The sequence below is a fragment of the Besnoitia besnoiti genome, chromosome VIII, assembly GCF_002563875.1.
Source record: "Besnoitia besnoiti strain Bb-Ger1 chromosome VIII, whole genome shotgun sequence".
NCBI lineage: Eukaryota > Apicomplexa > Conoidasida > Eucoccidiorida > Sarcocystidae > Besnoitia > Besnoitia besnoiti.
This window is the reverse complement of record NC_042363.1, coordinates 1,499,378-1,523,142: the sequence shown is the minus strand read 5'-3', so window position 1 is coordinate 1,523,142 and position 23,765 is coordinate 1,499,378. Positions and strand designations below refer to the sequence as shown.

The 23,765-nt window shown below is 59.0% G+C and overlaps 4 protein-coding genes across 4 annotated transcripts; 2 read left to right on the top strand and 2 right to left on the bottom strand.

Moving 5' to 3' along the window:
* Positions 1-4,073: 4,073 nt before the first annotated feature.
* BESB_083440 (uncharacterized protein) lies at positions 4,074-4,931 on the top strand (the record flags this gene model as incomplete). Its single annotated transcript, XM_029366694.1, has 1 exon — positions 4,074-4,931. One exon carries the CDS (start codon positions 4,074-4,076, stop codon positions 4,929-4,931), a length of 858 nt encoding a protein of 285 aa, XP_029217154.1.
* Positions 4,932-6,920: 1,989 nt separating this feature from the next.
* Positions 6,921-7,727, top strand: BESB_083430 (uncharacterized protein; the record flags this gene model as incomplete). Its single annotated transcript, XM_029366693.1, has 1 exon — positions 6,921-7,727. One exon carries the CDS (start codon positions 6,921-6,923, stop codon positions 7,725-7,727), a length of 807 nt encoding a protein of 268 aa, XP_029217153.1.
* An 877-nt stretch (positions 7,728-8,604) lies between these two features.
* BESB_083420 (ribosomal protein RPL28) lies at positions 8,605-9,794 on the bottom strand (the record flags this gene model as incomplete). The annotated part of the gene is made up of 2 exons (XM_029366692.1): positions 8,605-8,770; positions 9,571-9,794. 2 exons carry the CDS (start codon positions 9,792-9,794, stop codon positions 8,605-8,607), a joined length of 390 nt encoding a protein of 129 aa, XP_029217152.1.
* A 1,996-nt stretch (positions 9,795-11,790) lies between these two features.
* Positions 11,791-23,503, bottom strand: BESB_083410 (uncharacterized protein; the record flags this gene model as incomplete). Its single annotated transcript, XM_029366691.1, has 3 exons — positions 11,791-19,006; positions 19,429-19,549; positions 19,765-23,503. The coding sequence occupies 3 exons, from the start codon at positions 23,501-23,503 to the stop codon at positions 11,791-11,793; spliced, it is 11,076 nt and encodes a 3,691-aa protein (XP_029217151.1).
* Positions 23,504-23,765: the final 262 nt, after the last annotated feature.

The window sequence follows — 23,765 nt, the reverse complement described above, 5'->3', positions numbered from 1 at the left end:
CACTCAGAAGGAATAGTGACCGCAGAGGCAAAAGAGATCTGAGGAGTGCTAAACACAAGTGAACGTAGGCGAAACGAACGCTGTCGGGTCCGGCCGGCGTCTTTTCTCCGCTCTGGAGCGGAGTTCCTCTATCTTTTTCACTAGGGATTTTCGCATGCATGGAAAGCAAGCCGGGCGAGTGTCACTACGAGAAACGGGCGCCAGTGGGAACTACGATGCCGAAGTATATGTCTATTATCTGAACCTGTGGGAGAGATCTGGCAACGACTCCTCTCCTCTTTACCGTAGTTCCCCAGACGCAACCCTTAATTCCGCTGGGAGGCGCAGGGTACCGCGTACGCTACTCACTGAAAGCCACATTTGCGCGACAACGCATATCAGCAGTCGTCATCATATTTCTCAGGCGTTCTGTCGTCTGTCCCTCCTCGCATAGTGCTCAATGTAAACGAGCACCAGCCTGGCAAGCTTCTTTTTCACACGGCGTGCCAAAGGCACGAAGCGTCCCTTCGCCCCTAGCGTCAAGCTTCGAGGTAGTGTCACGCAGTAGCGCTATGCTCTTGGCTTTTCCGGTGTGCGATTAATCCTGGGAAGAGAAATTGTTTGAAAGGTAATAATGCGAAACAGCGTTCGAGGGGTGAGTCGCGTGCCTCTGGCAAGCGACAAAACAAGCGGCAATGTCAGATCGTTCAGGCATTCTGCGTGATGGGGGGAATTAGTGCGCCATTGTCTCGGACTCCTACGTCAACACCTTCGCGAATAGCCTTTAGTCCGGCATCTCTCACTGGTCGTCCTTGGGGATCTCCGCCTTCCTTTCAACACACCCCGGAGCGCTTACACTTAGTTTGCTTCCGTCTACTTCTACCGTTTATCTGCCGAAAGCTTCAGCTCACTATGCAACGTCCTAACGCAGCGAAATTAGTGCAATGATGTCAACCCACAAACACTGGAACACTATGGCAACGCTATATGCGCAGGCGTGGAAAAAATGCAGCTCCTGAGGTCTGTTACGGAAAAACTGAGGCGCCTAGGGTCTTTGCGAAAAGAGGGAATTCCCGGTGGCGGCAACATCTGCCTCCAAAGGAAACACCTCTTCGCGCGAAAATCTATCGAGGTCGCCACTGGATCTGCCTCGCAATCAGGAAACAGGTCAACAAGAGCATGGCAGACTTTCCACGCCAGGTGACTGTCTAATCTGCAATTCATTACCGGCGTAGCCATCGCAACCGTACAGGGATTGAAGTTTAGAGATCGCTTGGAGGGCCTGTTTGGGCAACGCCGATCAAACAAGAAGTGGGCCACGACAGCATGGGCTTCCCCGCTGCACTGATGAAGAAAAACACTTATTCACAAGATACCGGTTAATGATAAGACTGAAATGAAAACAGTTCCAGCAGCGGTGAAGGCGTGAATGGCACGCCATGCATTGCTGACATTCAACAAGATAGTTGTTGTCTTGTAGGTCAGTTTATCCTCCACCTTGAAACAGAAATGGTAATTGAACCTCCGTGGCAGATACGCTTTGCCAGGAAAACGGAAGACATAAGCATGCTTGACAGTATTCCAGAAGCCAAATCGAACGGGTACGAGGGGGAAAATCTCCTCCCACGACACAACTCGGCTAGTATCACAGTCTGACATGTTATTGTTAGGCAAATAGACATCGTGAAATAACGTCTTGGGGTGCAACATGTGGCGCATGTTCTTCATGGTCTTTATCACGAGAATGCTGTCAGGGGCCATGGTGATGTTGTAGAGCTGATTCCTGACTATTACGTCCGGGAGAATTACCTCTGCATCGTGTGATGGCACGTGCTCATGGTTGTTGTCATCCACACCATAGGCATGCGTGTCATCTCCCACCAGATCAGCAGTGTGCTGCCACGGATGTGGTCGTGGTCTGGGCGCAGAAGAGACTGGAAAACGTTCACGGTAAAAGCGGGACCCCGTGTTGGCGCGCTCGGACGTGGTAGGCAGCACGCACGGAAAGCAAAGAATACCAGGGAAAGCTAGCAGGGCCAGAGCGTTCCGCAATAAAACGAAATCCACCCTTCTTGCACTCTTCCCAGCCATCGTCGTTCACGAACAAACGGAATCTCCCTGCCGCTTCCTGTTGAGGTTCCGCTGCGGAAGTTTGGACACCCCCTCCGGACGTGTCCTGCTGTAGCCGGGCCATCAGTTGACCGAAAGGCTTGAAAAGTCCGCCATGATTCCATTCACGTCACTTCGCTGTGGGTGACAAAAGTGGACCGTGACTCGCTGCAGAGGTACCACAGGCGCGACAAGCGGCGCAATTTGTAGAGAGCTCTGAGCTGCTACACAGTTTGGTGAACGGGCGGTACGTCTAAAATCTCATCATAGTAGCGTCGGGCGCCAGGCCGGTGGTCGAGAAGGCAGAGAGCAACACTTTCATTCGCTTTCAATTGGAGCAGAGACGATCCTGGTACCGCCCCAGTGTCTGAATGATCGCGTCTCCAGAGCGTACGAATGCATAAAGGTCGCTCTCTGGGAAAAAAGAGCTGTCACAAGTCGCACAAGCGAGACAGCTTACGGAGCAGCATCCGTAATAAACCGGGAGGTTAAGGACAGGCTTCTCGGCAGATGGACACGATGTGAGCTGACAGCCGTGCACCCAGGCGCTGTAAGGGGTAGCTTCCTGCAGTAGTGTTACTGCCTAAGCGGCGGCTTGATGACGAAGTCGCGTGCGTGGCCAGTGCTGCCGCATGGCGTGGACCTTCTAGACAAGTCCGTTCTAGTATTCCATCAGCTGCTGCATTCGAATAAGTCGAATGCATTGTGTCACTGTGTAACGCCTTATAATGCCGTCGCCCGTCGCACGATGCGGCGCGGTGTCACGACCTATAGCTCCAGCGAAGGATACATCTTGAACCCCGCCGTCCGCGTGGAGCGACGCGCTTTCGCTTGGGGAACGGGGGTAGCGTGAACCCGCACAGGAGGCGGTGCCTTGCTCATGTCGCATTTCCTGCTGCCACGCGAGCAGGCTATTTGGAAACCGTACCGCGAATAATTGAGATGCGTCTTCCTTAAGCCGGTGTTCACCACCTGGTTCACTTGCCTCTGTTGGTGCAGGCGAGTCCGGTGGGCCTTATCTGTGGAAACCGTGAGGATTCGAAGTGTGCGCCACCACGCATGCTCAACATGGCTTTTATACCTGGGTTCAACCTTACTATCTGCAGGGTCCTGTAGTATGTATAGCGCCAGCGAGATCTGGTACTGGTTTCAAACTGATTCATTCCACCTGTACAGCTAGCCTTGCTCCCGGGCCTGCACCTGTCATTGGACGCCTGCGCGGAGAGTCAGACATGCGATCGCCGTGGTTTCGGGACGAGGTGCGTCACCTCTCTGTGAGTTCATTGCACGAAATTTCGGGACGTGCGTGTGGATCCTGAAATCCTTTTTTTCCCGCCACGGGTGGCAGCTGCATAGTCCCAGTGGGGTTTTGATCACTCTTCGCTTTTGCTGAGCGTGCCCGCTACAAATGGGGACTGTTCTTCAGAGTACATCGGACCGACGTAATGAGTGCAACGGCGATTTATCATCAGGTCTGTTTAGGCGTAACTTTTGCTAGAACATTCCTGGAAGCGAAACAGGGCGGCGCTCGCACGTAGTCCAGGACACTGGATCCCCGTATGTGCGTGTGTGTGTGCGTTTGTGCCTGACCAGGTTCTTGGCAAGGTCTCGCTCTCGATTTCCCGGGGGGCAAAGGCTTCAGTTGACACATTCGCAGTCTCACTCGTAACAAATGGTGGTTTCGTCTCCGTTAGACCATATCGGGTTCCTCGCTGTCGCCTGTAACGTTACTCGTCACCACCTGCCGGCCTTATAGAAGGAGGCGGCGCTTGGGGGGCTGCCCGGATGGCTTCCACCTAAGGGAGTTGCGGTGGGCATGCCCCTGAAGGCCGTAGGCAAACCTGAATCTATCATAACTGTAAGCCCTCGTTATTGGGCACGCTATTCTCGGTTCTGTCACGAAAAAGACAAGCAGAATGACTGGGTGGAACTTATCAAGCTCAATGTTTTCTTTCCGGGCTTTTTGGGCCCTTGTGGCCGTGCCAATGTTGGCCCGGAGAGTCTCACCAGGTGCGGCCAGAGCTCCAGTTGCGGTGACTATAGAGCTGGATCTGCACAAGATGTCACACGACTTTCAGAAAGATGTGCTGCTGCGAAGAGGGGATGTATTTGACTTGATTGATAGGACTGGCGACGCGACCATACTCCCAGAGGCATATGCCTCTGAAGCATTCGTGTTCAGTGACGGAAAATGTGATTCCTCTCAGATTGTCAGTTACGGCGATGTCTTTCGAGGAGTCGGTAGAAACTATTCTTTCTGGAAAAAGATCCGCGGCGCATCCCGATTAAGGCTCGGCAAGGGCAGCAGCGAACGCGATAACGAGGCCGCTATGGTACCGACCACCTATAGGTTTACTAAGCCGCCATCGGGAGAGGCAGTTTCAGAATTCTGTTTCCTAGTTGTTGTCCCAGCAGCCTCTTCTCGGGGCATCGCAGCCTCGCAAATAGGTCTCGCGAACAACACACATGACCAAGTTCTAGTGGATAGCCACAATGCGCAGTCAGGAGACATTAATAACGAGACGGCATCGTTCAGTTATGGGACACCCAGGAACGCAACTACAGAGCAGGATGGCGAAACCAAGGGCAGGAGGCATGCCTCAGGAACTGAAAAGGAAGCGCCACCAAGGAGGCTTCATCCGGACTTTGGCGTTGACGAAGATCCAGACGAAAATGAGAGTGAGGACACGGTCTTTGCTATTATTAACGATGAAGAACGGGAATACTTGCTTCGTCGTCTCGGAGCTGTTGACACAGAGGACGCAGACATCGTGGATCGGTCCTACGTGGTGACAGTTGTCTTCCGTTTACCAGTACAAGATGTGGGTGGGCCTCCCGAATGAACTCGGGAACACGGAGCCGTCTCATAGAAAAACAGATGCGGCTCCCTTTTCTATTTCTGACACAGTGCTCTACCGTGTTTCGTTACCCACGGTGTAGAGAACTTCGTTTAAGGTCTCCTAGTATGGAGCCCCATGGGCACGCTCTGCACTAAACAAGCCACTGCGAAATTCCTAAGCACCACAGGAGTCAAAAAAAAAGCTAAACTAACTGGAGCACATCCATGCTCCTGTTCCTGCTGCTTTTCGAGGGCGTCATAGTGCGATGAGACAAATCGTGTGTCGGTAATGGAGGTGTGTTCTGAGTTCTCTTTACCGCGGCAACGCTACTCGTAACTGCCTCACGTAACCGTCTCACGCTCCTCGACGAAACACTTCCCTAACGTAGCTGCAGGTTGGCCCCCCCCCCCCCCCCCCCCCCCCCCCCCCCCCCCCCCCCCCCCCCCCCCCCCCCCCCGTGGAATCAGTATCACAAGAAGAGCGCAGATAACTGGAGGGACAAGACATTTCGCTACTCAGTGCGTACAGAAAGATGCACTGGCGGATGAGGATACGCTACATCTCTGGGCATGCTGGGATTCTCGACGACTATGGAGGAACGATGAGTTATTATCCGCAGCCCTTCCGAATCTGTGTGGTTGGTGTAGCAACGACTTGGAGCCAGCTTCGGAACCGAGTACGAGGCTGGGATCAGCACCGCAGGATACAACACCTGCAATATCTGTGTCCGTTGAGCTGTGGTAATTGACCTACAGCGCAGGGATAGATATGGCCTCGGGGGCGTCAGGCTTGGCACAGACGGACTGAACCGTAATCCGAGACTCCTGTCCTTGCAAACGTATACATGGATGCCTTGACAGCAGGAGGGGCTGTCGACTCAAGCGTAATTGTGATGTACTATGTACGATTTGCAGACAAGCGGCCCGGGTGTCTGTCTGCCCTGGGACACGCGTATATCTTGCTGGTCCTGGCGTGATATTTCACAGGCTTAATATGGCCGCTGGGGCACTATTGCAGTATCTATGCAAACATTTTCTGATTTACTTCTGAGCGTACCCGAATGCGTTATGTCTTTGGGGCTATTTGGGTAAGCAAAGTGCTAAAGACTTGACGCAGCCGCCACACGACGACGCTTAACGTGTCTTTCAGTCGTGCCACACCGACTAGTTGCTTTTCCGGATCGGCGCTGCCTAATACACAGGCATATGTCTCTTTTAGAAGGTCAGGGCACGAACGCTAGCGTGATGCAGCGCGTCGCTAAGTGCTGGTACGGTGAAGTTACGTAGGGGCGGCGTCGTAGTTAAGCTCGCAGGGCAAGTGGTGCAGCAGGCGCACGGTGTCTTCACGTCTTCACGACCCGCGAGTACCTACGTGAAATGCCACATTGAGCAGCAGGTCATCGCCACGTGCAGATCATCCCTTGGAGTGACCGCAACCCTCCCAGTCATCGGGTAGCAATGCGTGGTGATTTAACGGCAGGGGTTCTAAGAGAACAAAAGCGTTGTTGCCCAAGGCATCGCTGGCAGTAGCGTGATGCAGCCAGCGTATCAGGGCGCCCACACACTACGCATAATCTGCAGAGGAGGTCGGTTTTGTGTGGAATCACGTGGAAACCACTTTCACTCAGGAAAGGCTACTTATCTGTTTTTCATGCAGAATTCGACTCTCGAAGCAGCCATTCTCTACCATACCCTCGAAAGGTTGATACATGAGCAATGCAGCTCGTGCTCCCCCCACAACCCCATGCTTTCGTGCGATAATGATGAACATCTGTGGCACGCATCTGTGGCGCGGCCCCGCAAATGCACGCAGATTCTTCTCCCAAGCGATGTGCCTCGGCTCTGGCGAAATCGTGCCGTTGCGCGGTGTTTTAGCCGCAGACGTTTTCTGTTAATTCCACCTGCCAGCGCCCACTCACGAACGGTTCAAAGAATAGGAGCTCCACAAGTGGTGGAAACCTCACGGGGTAGAACGTAGTGCACGAGCGCGAAAATGGCATACCCTCGGTCAACGCCCTCAGCGAGGGGTATTCCTCTCCTCCGCGTTTTGTTCATTGCGCTACTTGGGATTTTGCCGTGTTGCGCAAGCCGGCCCAGCCGCGTGGCCACCGATAGCGAAGAATCTGTGAATCCGCACTTCGCGATTCAGATTCCAGCAGATGGCATCGCCGAAGATGAGCAGCACGAGGTGTCCCTTGATGGGAGCAAGGTCCTGCAAATCACTGATAAGACTAAGAAAGCTGTCATCGATCCGCAGGAGTTCAAGACACATGCGTATGCTTACAAGGCTGGGGACGGAAAGTGTGATGTGACAAAACAGGTATCTTACCGTTCTCTGTTCCCAAAGGTCCCAGCCGAGTACAATTTTTGGACTGCCAAAAACGTGTTACCGCGCGACGTCTTGGACTCGAAGTATACGTATACACACCCGCCCGCGGACCAGCTGGAATCAGCTGCGTCATTCTGTATCATCCTGAAGGTCCCCGAGGGAAACGGCACGAGTGTAAAAAATCCAACTGGCCTTGCATCCTTCCAGCAAAAAATGCGAAGCCACAAGATGAGCACTGTAGCTGGTGATCAGCCGTTGGGTACGAATGTTTCATCACGCCTGAGGAAAGGACCTGATGGTGTTGATGGTCGAAAAGAAGTTCAGCGCGAAGGCCAGGCTAAAAAGCTCATATCTGTCGAGCCCGAGGAGAAGCACAAAACCATCACCGTCATCGTGCACTCCGCGGCGACTGGCAAGTTCGTTGTACGTGGATCGCTTATGGCGCTCGTGGGACTGATGTGGATGTTCTAGAAACTTGCGACGAAGTGTAGAGAAGCGAGGGATGCACCACGGGCTCGACGATGCTGACCCGCCATGTTAGCAACCGACTCAATGGCCACGAGAAACCATGAGCTGATGCGCTAACAAAGAGCTTCGTTCACGCATTAATGGCAAAAAAAAAGCGAAGTCTCCACCAGTGAAGCAGAGGCGAGAGCGGATTAACGCGAACGTATTAGCCGCAGAACCAAACATTTCTATGTGCGTGCACGTTTCATACATCCCCATGTTCTATCCTGTAACCCGGGGCTGCAGTTATCCTGACGCAGTATAACGGCACTGCAGGCGCTTTCGACGGCGCGATTGCCGCACACCGAATCTGCCATTTGAAAAGACCTGCGTAGGCTCTTGTTCGCTATTTCGTAACTTCGGCTTGTTTTGCTCTCTGCCACGACTTAACTATGACAGAAAAGCGATACACTATTCAACTGGTTCGTGTCGCCACTGAAAATAGCTGAATCGTAGGCGCGGACGAACCACTGGAATTCGAATGCTCTTCTCTCAACCACTGGACCTGCGTGACCAATGCAATTCAATAAAGACCCTAGTCACTTCACGGCAGTGATCAGCGTCCCGCGACCGCTCTGATCTCGCTCGCTCCTACTCTGCATCCCTACTAGCCGGAAGGATCGGATCGTCGTCGCGTGCCTGCACCGGTCTTTTCTCTCACGATTACAACACAGTCGTGAAAGTTTTCCGAGTTGTCTGAGCAGGTGAACACAAGCGGAAGAGCAGAGAGAGATAGAAAAAGCGGACTCTTCTTTGCTGCCGCACGGGGTGCCGGCATCCACAGCGAAATTCAGCAGCCGCACGACTTGCACACAATTTAGCAGGACCTTTTCACTGATGTTTACTCCTTCTTGTTAGATGCGTTGCCTGTCCGGATCAACTTCTTCATCTTCTTGGTCACAGTCTTGAGCAGGTCCGGGCGGTATGCCGCGACTGCCTGAGTGACCTTGGAGATCTCCTTCTTGCACTTCACGAACTTGCGAACCTGGACAGCCTTGCGAGGCTTCCTGCACCGCAATAACAAGAACGACCACCACACTAATGATAGACCTGATAGACCACGGCAAGCGCCAATGAAAATGTCCACACCTTGTCGCAACTGCTGGCAACGCTGGTAATGAGGACATCGCACGCTTTCCATGCGTCATCAACCAGATATGACGAAGGTAGTTAGATGATGCACGGGCTATTATCTCCCTCAGTCCGAAGCGCGCTCGTATCCAACAAGGCACGCTTATAAGACCGGACACATGTCAGCGCAATTCTGGAGCAAAGAAACCGAAAACCACCTCGCCTCCGCAACTTTGTCTATCGCGCACATATGCGCCAGAAATCTGGACATAGAGCGAGGAACGCACACGCGGCGTGGAGGATAGCGCATGCACAAAAGAGCAAATACAGAGAACCTACATATCTAGGACATCTATGCAATGGTAGGCGAGTCCACACGTACACAGGCCAACGTCATGTTCTGGACAAGAACAAAGATGCATGCGCCCCTTGCGATACCCGCTCCAGCGGTTCGTCCGGACATTCTCGCTTCCATCCCCCAAGAAAGCCCCGGTTAGGGGACAAGGCGTCGTTGAAAACACTTCCCCTATTCTGCAGCAGATCTCTGTCGCGCACGCTTTGACGGGCGGCGGCCGTCACGCATGTGCTACTTCGAGGGGAGCACCGCACGGACGGAAGAAAAAACTTTGGGGTTCATGGCCTTCTTCTTCCCAACGCACGGAAAGGTGAGTCCGCATGCGCTCCAGAGAAAAACGTTTTCTTTCATATTTTGTTGGCGCAAGATTACCGTGCTTACCTCATGGCGCGGGAGCGCTTCTGCACCGTGACGAGGGCGATGCCGCTGCCGTTCTCTCCATGGCGGTTCAGCCCCAGAGGCTGCTTGTGGGCAATGCCAGAGAACTTGAGTGTGTTCTTGTTGGTCAAGTTCATCGGCTCCGCTGACAACGTGATTCCATTGAACTTACGGATAAAGCAGTGGTTGCGACGAACGCACTGCCACACGAGCTCGGAGGACACCATTTTGCTGGTCTGGGTTGGGGTTTCCGCTCTTCCGGGAGGAGGGGGAGATTTACGACAACACCAGAATGGTGAAACAGAGAGTGGGGACACAGTGAAACAGCAAAAGAGGAGTTCACGCAGTCAGAAACCTCAAACCCTCCAGCGGATGCAGCAGATATGGGACGGGAGAGACAACAGCTTCGATATTCGCAGGTGGTCACGCGCGCAGGCCCTCTGCATGCGCGACCTTTTCCATGCGATTCTTCGCCCCCACAGCGAGGGGGAAGGAGAGTGCATGCCACGTCGGGACGTTTCTCGTCCCTAACCAGTCTCCAGTGCGGCTTCAAAACGAGCCAGATGGAGAAGACACGCCTGCCGGAAAGCTTATTACGCTTCATGGCGAGCTGAACGAAGTGCAGTATTAGCCGGTCAAATTTATCAAGCACAACTCAGAAGGCAATGGTCTTTTGAACCGCAGTTTATTTCTCCCGCTGGACAGCGTCCAAGGGCACGATCTCTCCGGTAGTGACCGCCGCACAGATCTCGTAAGCCATCTCACACTGAGGGCACCACGCACGACCGAACCTTTTCGGCTTGCATTTTTCACTGAGTCGCCACATCATGCTTAGTAGGCGACACAGTTTTTTACGCATCACTGTCGTAGTGAATTGTGACTGAGTTCAGACTTCCACGATTCGTGCCCTTCAAGGCAGCCGGGATGGATTGACAGCTCACACTTAACACGGCAGCTGAGTCCAGTGCAACGAGTCACCGGCTATATTGTCGCGCCTTTGTTCTGTCCGCCGTCAGATGGTGTCATCTGCGCACGTCAAGCCCTGCAAATAGCTGCAACAGAGGATGCTCTTCTTGTGTGGACATGCGCCGGCGATACGCCAGGCAGGCTGTCTTCAGCTTTCCCTTCGGAGCTAGGAAGTGACGAAGTAGGCTTGCGACCCCAACGCCAGGAACGAGCCTGCTGCTTTCTGATATACTGTTTCTCACGAACTGCGTGCGAGGACTGCCTACTGCACATTAGACGGCAGATGCACTACGAGCATACGCATCCGACCTGGAGTGTGGAAGTTCACCTTTGCTGGCGACTAGGTGCCTCGCCTTGAATTGGCAATCAGCGAAGGAAGCGAATCAAGCAACAACGCTGGAGACGGGTAGTTGAAAGGCACGAGCGTGTAACTCTTCCGCATGAGGCCGCGGGTAACTCATACACTCTCCTCCCCCTGCCACTCAGCTATGTTTCCCCTTTATTCCACACGAAATTCTTTCCTTGCCGGATGAGCAACCGCGGCAGGGGTCTACACGGGCACTTGGCAGTGGACAACACCGCGGGCTTTTTTTGAACGTATATCGCAAGGTTCACTCCCTCTTCTGTATTTTCTGTGTGAGTCGTGGCTGCAGTGGAAACTCTCTGCGCCCTTACCAAGAGCCACGCAGTGTGTACACCTTCTGAAAGATGTCAGCGACATTCAAGCAAGCGCCAGTCACACATACACCCTGGAATTCTACCGAAATGCTGCGCCGTGAGCTCTTTTTGCGGTGCGCGATCTTGTGGATCGTGATGCCTTTTCCGGCAGTGCCCTACGCTGGATAGCTATATTTCTGTCTTGCCCTCAATGTGGAGACCACTCTGCCGCGATGACCATGGCCTCTGTGCCGCATCTTGGCTCGGTGCCTTCACGCCGGCCGCACACCAGTCAGCCCGCAGGCTGTGTCGTCTCTACTTGCTGCTGAGTTAACGAAACTTTGCAGGGTCGGGAGCCTCAGAGCGTTTGGCAGCACGCAATCACGGTTCGAGGACAAGACTCGACACATGCGTGCTCGTTCTCGAACTCACCAGTAGGCCATCACGTGTTCAAAAGTGGGGGCAAGCACACAAAAAGTAAGCGGAGATCCTCTCCGCTCAACATGAAGAATACACAGTGACGCACCCTCGTGTTCCCAGCATGCATCTAGTGCGTGGTACATAAAGGAGTGTTTTCACTCCGGTGTCGTCTCTCCTCGCTCAGTTTTGCTCTGCTGCGATGAGGAGGTCGGGAGAGGGGCTCACGTCCTCGTTATCGACTTCTTCGTGCGTGTGGAGCGAAGCCGAAAACGGGCCCTTCACTCTTTCGCGGCGTCCGGTCTCTTCGCCGTCATGGGCATCGTCTGTCGACACAGTCAGGTTCCACGAGTGCCTGCCAAAGATATCGCCTCGCTCTGCGCCCTCGCCCAACTTGCCGCCTCTGTAGACTTCTCGCGTGGTGTCAGGTTTTCCCGCTTTTCCGTCCTGAGCGACGTCTCCAGTCGCATCGCTGCTGGGCGTCTCGAGTTTTGGCGTCGTTGTCAGCTGACTCAACCGGCTCAGACCGAGGGAGTCACCGGCTCCACTGCCTCCCTCCTCCAAAGCGTCAGCTTCCGCGGGGCGCCCCTGCGCGCGTGCTGAGGCCTCCAAAACCGTCAACGCAGACACTTCTCTCTCGTTTTCGTGATCTTCGGCCGCCTGGCGGCTGCGGGGGGCAGCGTGCGCCTCCACCGTCGTACCCTCTGAAAGGGCGTCCGGAGCCCCGTCTGAAAAGCTGCCAATGTCACAGTTCTCGCTCGCCTGTGGCGTTACGAACTCGTCTCGGTCTCTCTTCGTGCTCGCTACCTCCTCTGGCGCGCCGTCGCCTTCGCTTTGCGCAGCCGCAGCGGCGCTTCTTTTTGCCCAGAAGGATGGAGCAGTACTCCGCGCCTGGTGCCTCTCCCGGTCTTCCTCCTCCTCTTCACTCTGCTCGGTTTCGCGCTCTTCACCTCCCTCTCTTTTTTGTCTGTCCCACATGCCTGCGGCCGCCGCAGCCGCTGCAGCGGCGACTGCGAGACGCCCTGCCTGTAGGCACCGGGACGTTTCATTTTCGAGGGCTGCTTTGAAGGCCTGTGCGGCTGCTGCGTGCGCGATCGCCGCTGTCGCTCCTTGAATGTCTCCGTCTCTCGGCGCCTCGAGATTGTTCCGGCTTCCCACAAGACGCTGGAGACTGGAGGGCGGCGCCGCAACTTCCCCACAAATCCCTACGAGATGGCAAGCGTTGTCCTCGTTCTTTGCCGCCTCGGCGCTCGCTTCTTCTTGCCTCATGGGCGTCGGCAACTCGCTGTGGGGTGTCTTTCGGTCGGAGTAAATTTCTACAAGGGAAGAAAGCGACGCCTCCAGCGGCGAGACAGAGTGGGCTTCAGCGGCGCCTCGCGCGGGCGCTCCAGTCCCGGAGGCGGAGGAGAGGGAGAGCGAAGGAACCGAGGCCGCCAGCGATGGAGTCCGAGGGTGCGCTCTCGGAGTCACATCCGGTAGAGACACACACAGCTCAGCAGCAGTCCCCGCGCGCGAATCTTCCGCAGAGACGGCACTGATAACGGGGGACAGAGGCATGGTGGCTTCCTCCCTTCCCTCTTGCGCAGTCGTGTCTTCAAAGCTGTTCGCCCGTCGCTCGCTCTCTTCGTCATGAGCCAGGATCTCTACGTGAGGCGGTGGTCGCTCGGGAATCGAGTGGAAAAGCATCTGCCCCGGCAGGGACGCAGCCTCACCGTGCTTCTCTTCTCTCGCGTGCGTCTCTTGACTCACGTTCAGCGAGAGAGGCGAGTAGAGTTGCGGCGGCAAGGCGGCGCAGTCAAAGCAGGGCAGGGAAGCCGACGAGGACTGCCGCACGCCCAGGAAGAACTCCGCCAAGCTGCCAGACAGCGCAGAAGGCGAGTACGGAGGAGTCGCGCTGTCAACCTGTCCATTTCCTGTCTCCTGTCCTCGCAGCTCAACGTGCGGCCCCCTCGATCTGGAATCCTCGTCCCGGCGCGGGGTGTGGCTATGTGCAGACGCGTAGGCCAGCGACAGCGGGACGCCGAGAGACAGTTCCCTCTCGGCGTCCAGAATTGCTTCCAGAGGCGACGCGCCCGAAAAAGACGCGTCTACGTCGCTCTCGCCACTGCCCTGTCTCCTCCTCTGACTGCCTGCACCTCCTCGTTCTCCGCCTCGCACCCCCACCTGTCCCCTGTCTCCCGCCTCGAGCCTCTCCCCCAGCCCCGCGGCCGGCGGGGTCCGGACCACGACGCTGGGCGACCGGCGCAGGGGGAGTGAGCTGCGATGAGGCTCGCTGAGCGATATTTTCCCGTCGCGGGCGGCGGAAGAAGCTCTCTCCTCTGAAGGCTGCGAGGAGGCCAGGTCCTCCTCGGCTCTCTTGGAGTTACCTGCTCTCGTGTCACTGTGCGGCTTTGCGGCCTCTTCACCAAGCCCTGCGCGGGCGTCTCTCTCCTGCGAGCCAAAACTGCCCTGTCTCCCGCAGTCCGAGAAGCGAGAGGCGCTGAGAAGGCTTTCGGCGCTCGCCGCACCGTTGAGAAGTTCCACTAGGGTCGGACACCCGCGTTCGAGCCTGCCGCTGCGCGACGTGAGACCGCAGTCGCGCAGGGGCGGCGTCTCAGGGATGTCGTGTACACGCGATCCCACAGAGGCTGAGAGAAGCGATTGGGACGAGTGTGTTCGCGCCGCGCCGTGGTGGCGAAGCTCGTCGTGTCGCTTGCCGATTCTCTCTCGTTCCGCGCCGCGTTCGGAAGACGGAGGCAGGGCTGCGCGTGCAGCCTCCAGGTCGCCAGCCAATCGCGACGAATTCGCGCTCGCTACGGACGAGAGAGAACGAAGCGCCACGATGTCGCCTGCCTCGCGGGTGGGCGCGGGCGCGGCGAGAAGGCCTGGGTTCTCCTCGAAGCGCGCCGCGAAACCCCCCGAAATTCTATCGGTAGACTGAGACACGTGACGCCCCTGCGAGGACGAGAATGCGACGGAGGCGATGTGAGCGGGTTCTTGAGGCGAGTTTGGCGTCAGGCGACGGCGCGGAAGTCCGTCCGAGGGCTGTATATCTGGAAGACTCTCGCAAGCGCCTGCGGTTGCGGCCGACGCACTGCGCGAGCTGCGCTCCTGAAGACTTTCTGTTGAGGCACACGCCCCCGCGTTTTCTTGACACCCTGCGAAGAAGGACGCGGAGACGAGACGCCCGTCGTCCATCGCAGATCCGCTCCGGCTCGCTCTGGAGGAGAGGCGCGAGGAGGACGCGCCAGCGCCCTGCGCAACAGCACGCAACCCCAACTCTGGCAGGAGGGGATGCAGTGTGGGAAGGAAGCTCGTTTTCTCCCGTCGTGCGGAGGCTGAGATGTGTCGCCCCGCTTCGTCTGCACCTTCTATGTCCTCTCCTGTCTTCGCGTCTTCCCCCTCGACGTCGCCCTCGAGTCTGCCGGCTTCTCGGCGAGTCCGCCTGCAAGTCTCGCGCTCCGCCGCGCCAAGCGCCGCTTGCGCCGTGGCATTGGTGAAGGTAGGTTCGCCTCCGCGGGATCGCGGGCGCGGCTCCTGCAGGCTCTCGACGCTGGCGAAGGACGCGAACCCGAGAGACCTCTCCCGTTCGTTCTCCCCCACGCTCGGGCCACGCTTGGGCAGCGCGTGCCGCAAGAAAGACGAAGAGACAGGCGGCAGAGGAGGGAAGGAGGAGGCAGGCGCCGCCGGCCGCGAGGCCGCGGCCGGTGCAGATGCGAGACATGAAGAGAGAGCTGGAGCCGCGCCCTGCAGAGTTTCGCGGACGTTGCTGTCCTCCGCGGCTTCCGTCGACACGCGTGATCCTTGGCGCGAGGTAGAAAAGAAGCGTGTAAGATGACTTTCGTCTCGGCTGTTCAACCTCCCGGGCTCCCCAAAGTGCGAGGTCGCCGCACTCAGCGCACTCCACCCCCGGGCGTCTCCCGCCGTCGTCCTCGTCGCCATGCGCCGCTCGAACTGGTCGTCTGTCGGGATGCACGAAGGCTTAACGAAGTTCTTCACAGGGACAGTCTCGTGGCAGCTGACGTTTGCTTCCTTCTCCGAATCGGAAGCTTCCTCGCATATGGGATGCGCGCCGCTAGTCTCTCTCGAACGCTCTTTGTCGCCTGTGCTGGGGCCTGCCAGCGCGGGAGACGAGAAGTCGAAGCCGAGAAGCTCAAGGTGTCGCATGACGACGCGGACACTCGAGCCGACGACGAGGGCGACTTCCCTGGCTTCGGGCGTCACGCCGCCGAGAGAGAATGGCAGATAAGGCAGCAGCGAGTAGCCCGTCTCGCGATCCTCTTCTTCAATGTCTCTCTCTCGGGCCCCCGCGCCCAGGTGGCTTTTCGCCGTGCGTCCGCGTTCCCGCAACCAATGGAGACAGCAGAGGAACGCGACGAGGCGACCTGGGCGGAAAGGCGCAGGACTGAGCTGCTGAGCGACGCGCGAGGCAAATTCCAGCGCGACTTCGCAGGCGCGAGAGTCCGCGAGCGAAGCGGGTGGAGACGAAGCAGGGGAGTGCACTGTGGCTGCTTGCGTGAGAAGCGCGTAGGCGTCCTGGAGTACGCGCAGGACGCCCAGCGCATAAAGAGAAGGCGACTGCGGCTGGCTAGGCGACTGAGAGGAAAGAGGGAGGCCATGCGACGCAAGCGTCCTTTGCTGACTCGTCTGGCGCTCAAGGAGGAAGCAGAAGGTATACAGGAACGGGGCAAAGAGAGTTTCAGCTAAGTCGCTCTCGGTGCGGCCGAGCTCGTAGCGGAGAAAGAGTCCGCGCACGTCCTCGCTTCCTGACGCGCTCTCCTGCGGCGCGCGAGGAGCGGCACCTCGCAGGCGCTGCAGGATGCAGTACCTCTCGAATCCAGCAAGACGAAGACCTCTTTCCAGGCCGTCACGCTCCGCAGGCGCGAGGATTCCCTCACCCTCGCCATTCGCTTCTCTACGGGTGCCCGCGGTCTCCTTCGTGGTAGTCGAGACCGAAGGCCCATGGGAGGATGCATGCACACGCAAGGTCTTCTCCAGCGCCTCTCTCCTTCCCTCGCCGCCCGCTCCGGGCGCCGAGCAAAACTGACGTCGCTCTGCAGACGCCTTGTCCGCGGCAGGCGCTTCTCTGTGCGGCATGTCGATCGCTGTCCCAGCCGGCCCCAAACGCCCGACACTCTGCTCTTTGCTCTCTTCCCGCCTCGTCGCCCGCGGACTCTCGGGCTGGCGTTCGCCGGGGGTCAAGCGCCTCAGGTCCCCGACTGTCTTCTCCGGCCGCGAAGGGCGATGAACGTGCAGAGGCGAGTGGGCTGCCGGCGAAGCCAGGCGCGGCCGCGCTAGAACAGCGGGTTCTCCAGTCTCGGGAGACGCGGAAGGGACGTTCGAGGTCGAGGAAAAGCGGGCGTCCGCGCTGCCTGCCGCACGCGGATCTCGAAGGGAGCTCAGCGACGCGGCGGACTGTGTGTGCAGCGCCGCCGTCGAGCTGCCTGGACAGGCAGATCTGAGAGGCCGAGGAAGCAGCGGTTTGTCTGCTGGCGCGAACGCGCCGCGGCGGAGCTGGGGACTCAGAGTCCTGGGCTCTTTTTCGCAGGCGAGACTCTGCGCCAGAGACGGCACGCGAGGCGGAAACACGTAGCCAGATAAGCGCGAAGAGGCAGGCGCGGCCAGGGGCGTCGCGGCGATCACAAGGCCCCCCACAGGCCCCGGAAGAGAGGATTCGTCAGCAGCGCCGCTCCCCGCAAGCTTCAAAAGTTGCCTCTCGGCGCCGCCGGGCTGGAGTGCAGTGCTGGAGGGCAGGGACGGGGCTGCGGGAGGCAGGAACGCGGACCGCGGCGAGATCGAGTCCTCCCGCTGAGCTCCGGGGTCGAGGAGAGTTTTCCGCGTGCTGGGGCAGCGCACTGCTGTCCCCCTAGCGCCGTCCCTGTCTTCGAGGTGCTCCGCGTCTGGCTTCAGGCGGCCAGTCTCCTCGTCAAACTCTCTCACTCCGAGGACAGGGAGACTCTTGAGGTCAGACCCGACCAAGTGAACCGAGTCGAAGAACTGCTTGTGCCGCGCTTCGTAGCAGACCTCGGCCACCAGGCGGGCCCCCGGCGGAAGGCCCTCGAGCCCGCGGGGCGCGGACCCCTCTGCGGCCGCGGCGCTCGCCGCAGAGACACGCTGTGGGGCGCACAGCGCCCGTCGGTCGAGCGCAGGCGCCGCAGAGAACTTTGGAGAATCAAGCGTCTGCCCAGACAGCGCGAGAGAAGGGGAAAAGAAATGCAGCTGGCCGCTTCCCTCCGCGTGCTTGCCGAGGCTCTCGGGGAGCGTGCGGTCGTGAGCCGCCGCGCCGCAGTGGTTGCCGACCATGTGGGGCTCTCCAAATCTGTCCCCGAAGGTCTCTCCACGCCCCGCCTCCGCTGAGCCTGGAGGCCCGCCTGCGTTCGCTGCGGCGAGTCCGCCTCTCAGCGCTCCCGCCTCAGCGGGCGAGCCTGCCCCCAGGAGAGGCTCTGGGAAAGGCAGAAGAAGAGAGGACACCTCGTCGGAATAGACGTGCACAGAGCTGCAGTTCTCCTCCGGCGCCGACGGAAATGGCACGGCCGCGCCTGTCTCCTCGCCGCGGAACGCTGCGCCCAGAGGGGGCCCAGAGGCCGGCAGAGCGGAGGACGCAGAGCAAGACGAGGGTGCCGGAAGGCGGAGAGGCGCAGGCACCAGAAAATTCTGCGCATGCAACAACACGCCTGCCGGCCCTTCTCGCCGAGGCCCCGCGGCGACTACTCCAGAGGGGGGATACACGTGCTGCAGAGGAGGAGCCGCGGCGCCGTCCAGGCTTGGAGCGACGGAGACGTTGGAGACAAAGCTCGCTCGCTGAAGCAGAGCGGGGATCATCTCCTTCGGGCCCTGGAGGATAACCGGCGCCCCAAGCGGCGGAACCACAGGCGGCGGACGAAGGACACTCGCTGCTTGCAGGAGGACGGGACGGGGCAGCGGGGACGCCTGCACTGCATGCAGAGGTAGCGTCGCTGGAAGAACGCGACTGGGAAGTGCGAGCTGCATGGAGGCGACGGGCGCGGCGGGAAGCGGCGGCAAGACCGCAGCCTGAGACGCCTGAGGAAGGAGGGCTGGAGGAGACACAGAAGGGACGCTGGGGCCAGGGAGAGTAAGCGACTGGACGCGCAAGGCATTCGGGTCCGTGTCAACTGGGCTCGCTTCAAGGTCGTGCTGACCGATCCACGAGGCGGAGGCCCGCGGTTGGCGCCCCAGCGGGCCCTGGGCGCCAGCGGCCCTCGCCTCGGCGGCCGCGGCGGTCGCACACGCGCCGCCCTGTTGACAGGGACACTCGGGGACGGTGCAGCAGACGATGCGGCGACGAATGATCGCGGGGGGATACGGCAGACTCTCGAGAGGGAAGCGAGGAACGCGCTGAGGCCCTTCTGCGCCGTTATCCATTCGAAACAGGTTGATGCGAAACAGGCGCGACGTGCCCCTGCGGAAAGGAAAGAACAGAGGATGGACGCGCAGGTTCAGTCTACAGCAAACGCGAAAGAGACGACCAAGCCAGGCACGGCATCGGGAGCAAAGTGCATGTAAAAGTGCAACAACAAGCGCGGAGACAAGGGGTACAAACAAGAAGGCAGATTAGCGGAGAAGCGACGAAGGGAAGTGCATAAACCGCAGGTCAACCAGCAGACAGCAGAGACACCCTGTATATCTCGGCGTTGTTTGCCTTCGAGATCCACTCGCGCCCGCTGGGCTCGTTGTCGAAGTCGTTTTTCAAACCTCACACATGGAGAAGGAAGCCAGACACAGCATCCCCCGGCCTTCCTCACGATAGAGCCTCCGGGGCCCTCGGATGCCCTCCGCCACGCGTTGCTTCGGCGCGACAATGGTTTTTAAAAAAAGGCTTACCTCACAATCAGCCTGGCCACGAGAGCGTGAAAGTCCGCAAAAGTCGCGACGCAACGCCCCGACTTCCCGAGAGCTGTCAGTGCGGCCTGGAGCGACGACGGGCACGACGCCACTCCACCTTCTGTCGACGAAGACAAAACACAGAAAGCAAGGGCACTTTGCGACAAAGGGGGAGTTCCTCATGGTTCTAGGCCGCGGCGACGGGGGGGATAGCTACTGCGACTTGGCAGTACACTGAGGAGGCAGCGTCACTTTTCAGAAATCTTTGTTTGCCCTGCTCAGGCAAACACCTCGCGACGGATTTCTGCAAACGAATTGTCTGCGCGTATGACTTACGTGTGACAGCCGGGGTGTGCAGAAGCGCGTGCCTGAAGCCTTGCCAGTTCCACTCCCTCCACTCCACAAGTTTCGACTTCTTCTCTGCTCCGACTCGCCTATGGTCAGCGAGCTCCGGCTCGAGAATGTGGCCGCCGGGGCCTTGCTCGCGCGTCCGCAGCCGCGCGGAGGCGATCGGCAGGTCGGAGAAGTAGAGAAAGATGAGGCGAAGCCGCAGGAGGCCGGCGGCGCTCTGCAAGCTGTGAGGAATGTCCCCATCCATCAACGCGACAAGGCGTGTGAAGCGGACGAGATCCAGGAGCCCGCTCGGCCCGCCGACAACGCGAGCCAAGCGGCCCGCGTCGAGGTGCAGTTCGACAGGCGGGACCGTGGACGAGTTCGCCGACCCCCGCGAAGCACTCGGCTGGACCCCGTGCACGTAAGGGTCGCTTTGAAGAGACGCGTAGGCCATCCAAAAGTCTGCAATCTCCCTCTCGCCGACGAGCTCCTCGGCGTCTTTCTGGTTCTCGCCTGCCCCGCCACCGGCGCCGGGGGCCGGTGGCGCGGGGCGGTAGGGCTCCGTCCCGCTTCGCTCGGTAGACAACAGGCTGCGGAACTCCGTCATGCGCCGGAAGATCGCGGAGACGTAGTCGAGGAGAGCGGTGCTGTATCTCGCTTCCTTCCAAAGCTGCGAAAGCTCCTCGCCGCTCACAAACAGCGCGCCTGTCTGATCTGCGCAGGAGCCCCACACCGGCATCTCGCCCTGGCTCGAGGCTGACGACGGAGACGCGGCCGCCGGCGACCGCACCTCGTCGCTTTCTCCGTTCACTGACGCCGATGACGAGGGAGAACAAGGCGGAGGCGGAGACGGAGGAGGGTGGGCGACGACCCACCCGGGAAGAGGAGGCGGCGACGAGTAAATTGCCAACGGCGGGGACCAAACAGGCTGCGGCGGCGCGCCTCGGGTCGGGTCGTAGGGCGGAAGGCAAGAAGGCGGCATGAGCGAAGAAGGAGACGGGGAGGGGACGAGCCCACCGGGACCAGGCAGGGCGCAGACGGGGGAGCCTTGCGGCCCCGTGACGCCCTCAGTCGGGGCGAGAGCTGGCTGCGGTGCGCCGGGGCTCCACAAGGAAGCAGAGGGGCGACCGTGGCTCACTGGACACCTCGTGACTGCAGGGCGACTAGGAGAGCGACTTTCGGGTCGCTGCGCGACGTTCGCGGCGCGCAGCTCAGGGTTTCGCGGCGTCCTTCGCAGTTCTGAAACAGGTTTTAGCGCAGCGTTCGCCGAGACCTCCGGAGCGGCGAAGTTTGCAGCGAGGCGCAGTCCGCGCTGGCGGTACCTGTCGCCCAAGCTCTGGACGCCCAGCACCAGGCGGGTCTCCTCGTGTATCCGCGGAGACACGCCTCGGCCTGTGAGGCGCTGTGAGTCGAAGATTGCAACCTTGCTGGGCATCAAGGATTCGGCATTGACCTCGCGGGAAGAGCAAGAAGAAGCGGCCCGCTTCGCCTCCGTCTCCTCGCTCTGGGGAAACCGGCGCGCGTCCTCCAGGCGGACGTGCTGCGAACCAGAGAGACCCTCAAGAATGCTGTCGAGATCTCTTTCGTACTCAAACACCAAAGGATAGAGTACTTCTCCGCTCTCCTGTCGGGTCGCTCCGGAAGCTGCCTCAGAGCCCTCCACCGCGTGCATGCCCGTTCCCAGGTATTTGCGAACTTGATGTGAAGACAGATGCGAATCATTGGCGTCGGGCGCTTCGCCAGCATGCCACGCAAGAGACCCTTCCGGCGACTGCCGCTGGGCTCCATGGTGCCCCGTCCCGCGGTCGAAACGGCTTGGCGACGGCTTGGCGTTCTCGCTCTCACGCAGTGCGCTCAAACCCGAGAAGCGCCACTCCTCGTCGCCCTCTTTTCGGCTGAGGTGGGGCATGGAGGCCTCGCGGTTTCGCGAATCCGAAAAATGTTCTGGGGCTTGAGAGCCGAGAAATCCTGGCATAGACAACCGCCTTCTGCCTGTGGACTCCCCGCGCTGTTTCTCGGTGGTGTCACGAGACAGGGCGCCTTCGCTTCGATTGAGAAGCGAGGACACTTGGTGAAGAAAACTCTGGAGATGCTCATCGTCTTCTTGCCTCGCGCGAGGAGACGCTCCTCGATTTCCTTCTCCTCGCTCCCGCCTTCTTTCGCCCTCTCGCATCTCTGCAGCAGCATCAGCCAAAAGATGCGAGAACTCCCCCTCGCCGACTGCGTCTTCCGCTGCCTCCTGATCCAGCGATCTGCTGTGCCTTCTTTCTTCGTGGTGGAAAACTTCCGAAACCGTTTCCTTCGCTCCCTCGACGGGAGAGGCAAGGTGTGCAGTCTTCACAGTGCGCGGAAGCCTCTCTGTCACCTTCGTGTCTGCCGTCTTCAGCGCGGCCAGAGGCGCCTGGAGCAAGCTCCCCTCGAAAGACGCCTGGCGGCATGCGCGGACGAGCTTCTCCATTTCTCCCGACGCTCTACAGAACGCGAGAGGCGCGGAGGAACCTTGAGCACTTTCGTTAAGACCGGCAGCACTGGGTCCCGGTGTCGGGTCGCCGCCCGCACTCTGCAGGCGGCTGAGGAAGACTGCAGCGGTATCCGAGGTGTCGGTGCCGGAAGAGAGCGCGGAGTCGAGAGACTGGCGGTTCGAGGTGTTGAGAGACGGGAAGAAAGCCGAGGACCTTCCAGCCATGAGAGACGAGAGGGAGCCTCGGTTGCCCCCGAGACTCAGCGCCGGTCCTGAACTGGTCGTTTGTCGCCGACTTTGGAGCAGACTGCCCCCCCATGCAGCAGAGAAAGAAGAAACCAGGGAACTGCGCAGCGAACCAGCTGCGGAGCCGGGGAGTTGAGAGAGCAGATTCTCGGCGTCCTCCACCATTGACGGAAAGGAGACGGGAGTGTAGATTTCGAAGTACTCTGGGCACACGACGGGCGCTTTCATCGGCGCGGACGCGGGTACCGCCCCATCCACTGCAGGCGATCCCGCAGGCGACATTCGCAGCGCTTCAGCGCCCGATTCTCTCGCGCATTCCGCTTGCGGCTGAAACAGCGCGCCGACAGAAGACACAGAAGACGCAAGCGGGTCCAAAGAGCCCTGAGGCGGGGAACCCACGGACGAGCGGAGGGGCTCCCCACTTGACTGCTGAACGTCGCCAAAAGAAGAGAAGGAAAACTGTTCCGGTGCCTTGGGCGTCGCCCCTGCGGAAGGTGCCGCACTCGATGAAACATCCGGGGCGACCGATGGGCAGACCGGCGAAGCAGGCGGAGAATGCGTATTGACAGGAGTAGGAGAACGGGGATACGGAGATGGTTGGTTGGGGTTTTCAACAATCTCTGGGGAAGAAGCAGACACACGCGGCGATGCCTGCGCCGCGGCCTGGGACTCTGCAGGCGAGGCGTTGTTCGGCACCGACGCGTCAAGCTGCTGTGCTACTGAAGAGCTCAAAGAAAAGTGCGATGAAGATAAGAAAGAAGAGTCAGGACTAGAAAAATCATCTGCAGGTTGTACCCTAGCTACCGGGGGCCCGTCCGGAGCTTCCCCCCAAGAGGCTTGCAAAGCCACGCCGTTGGCTGAAGACATGTCGCCTTCTAGTTCGTCGACGGTGTTTTCTGCAACGCAGTCGGCGTCGCCTAAATTGCAAGACTGCGTGGCTGGCGCCGATGGATTCTCCCGAGAGTCTGTCGGCGCGGAGTCCACTTCGACAGTTGAACTGTCGAGCGAGGGGCTCGGCAGAGAGCTTTCGTTCATCTTCGCAGAGCGGGCTTGCCTCACTGGTGATTGCAGCAAAAATGTAGAACACGGTTGCACCAGTGGGAAAACAACAAGACGACAACTGCCTCCCTCTTCTCAGTTCGAGGGTCGTCAACCTTGAAGAACGGTCCTCGCGGACTTCTGCGCTTGTGTGTCTTCCCGCGATCAAGCCTTGATCCTAGGAGCGTGTACGGCCAGGGAAGCGGTGAGGATACAGGAAGAGAGGAGCACTCACCACCAGTCTGGAGAACTGCGCATA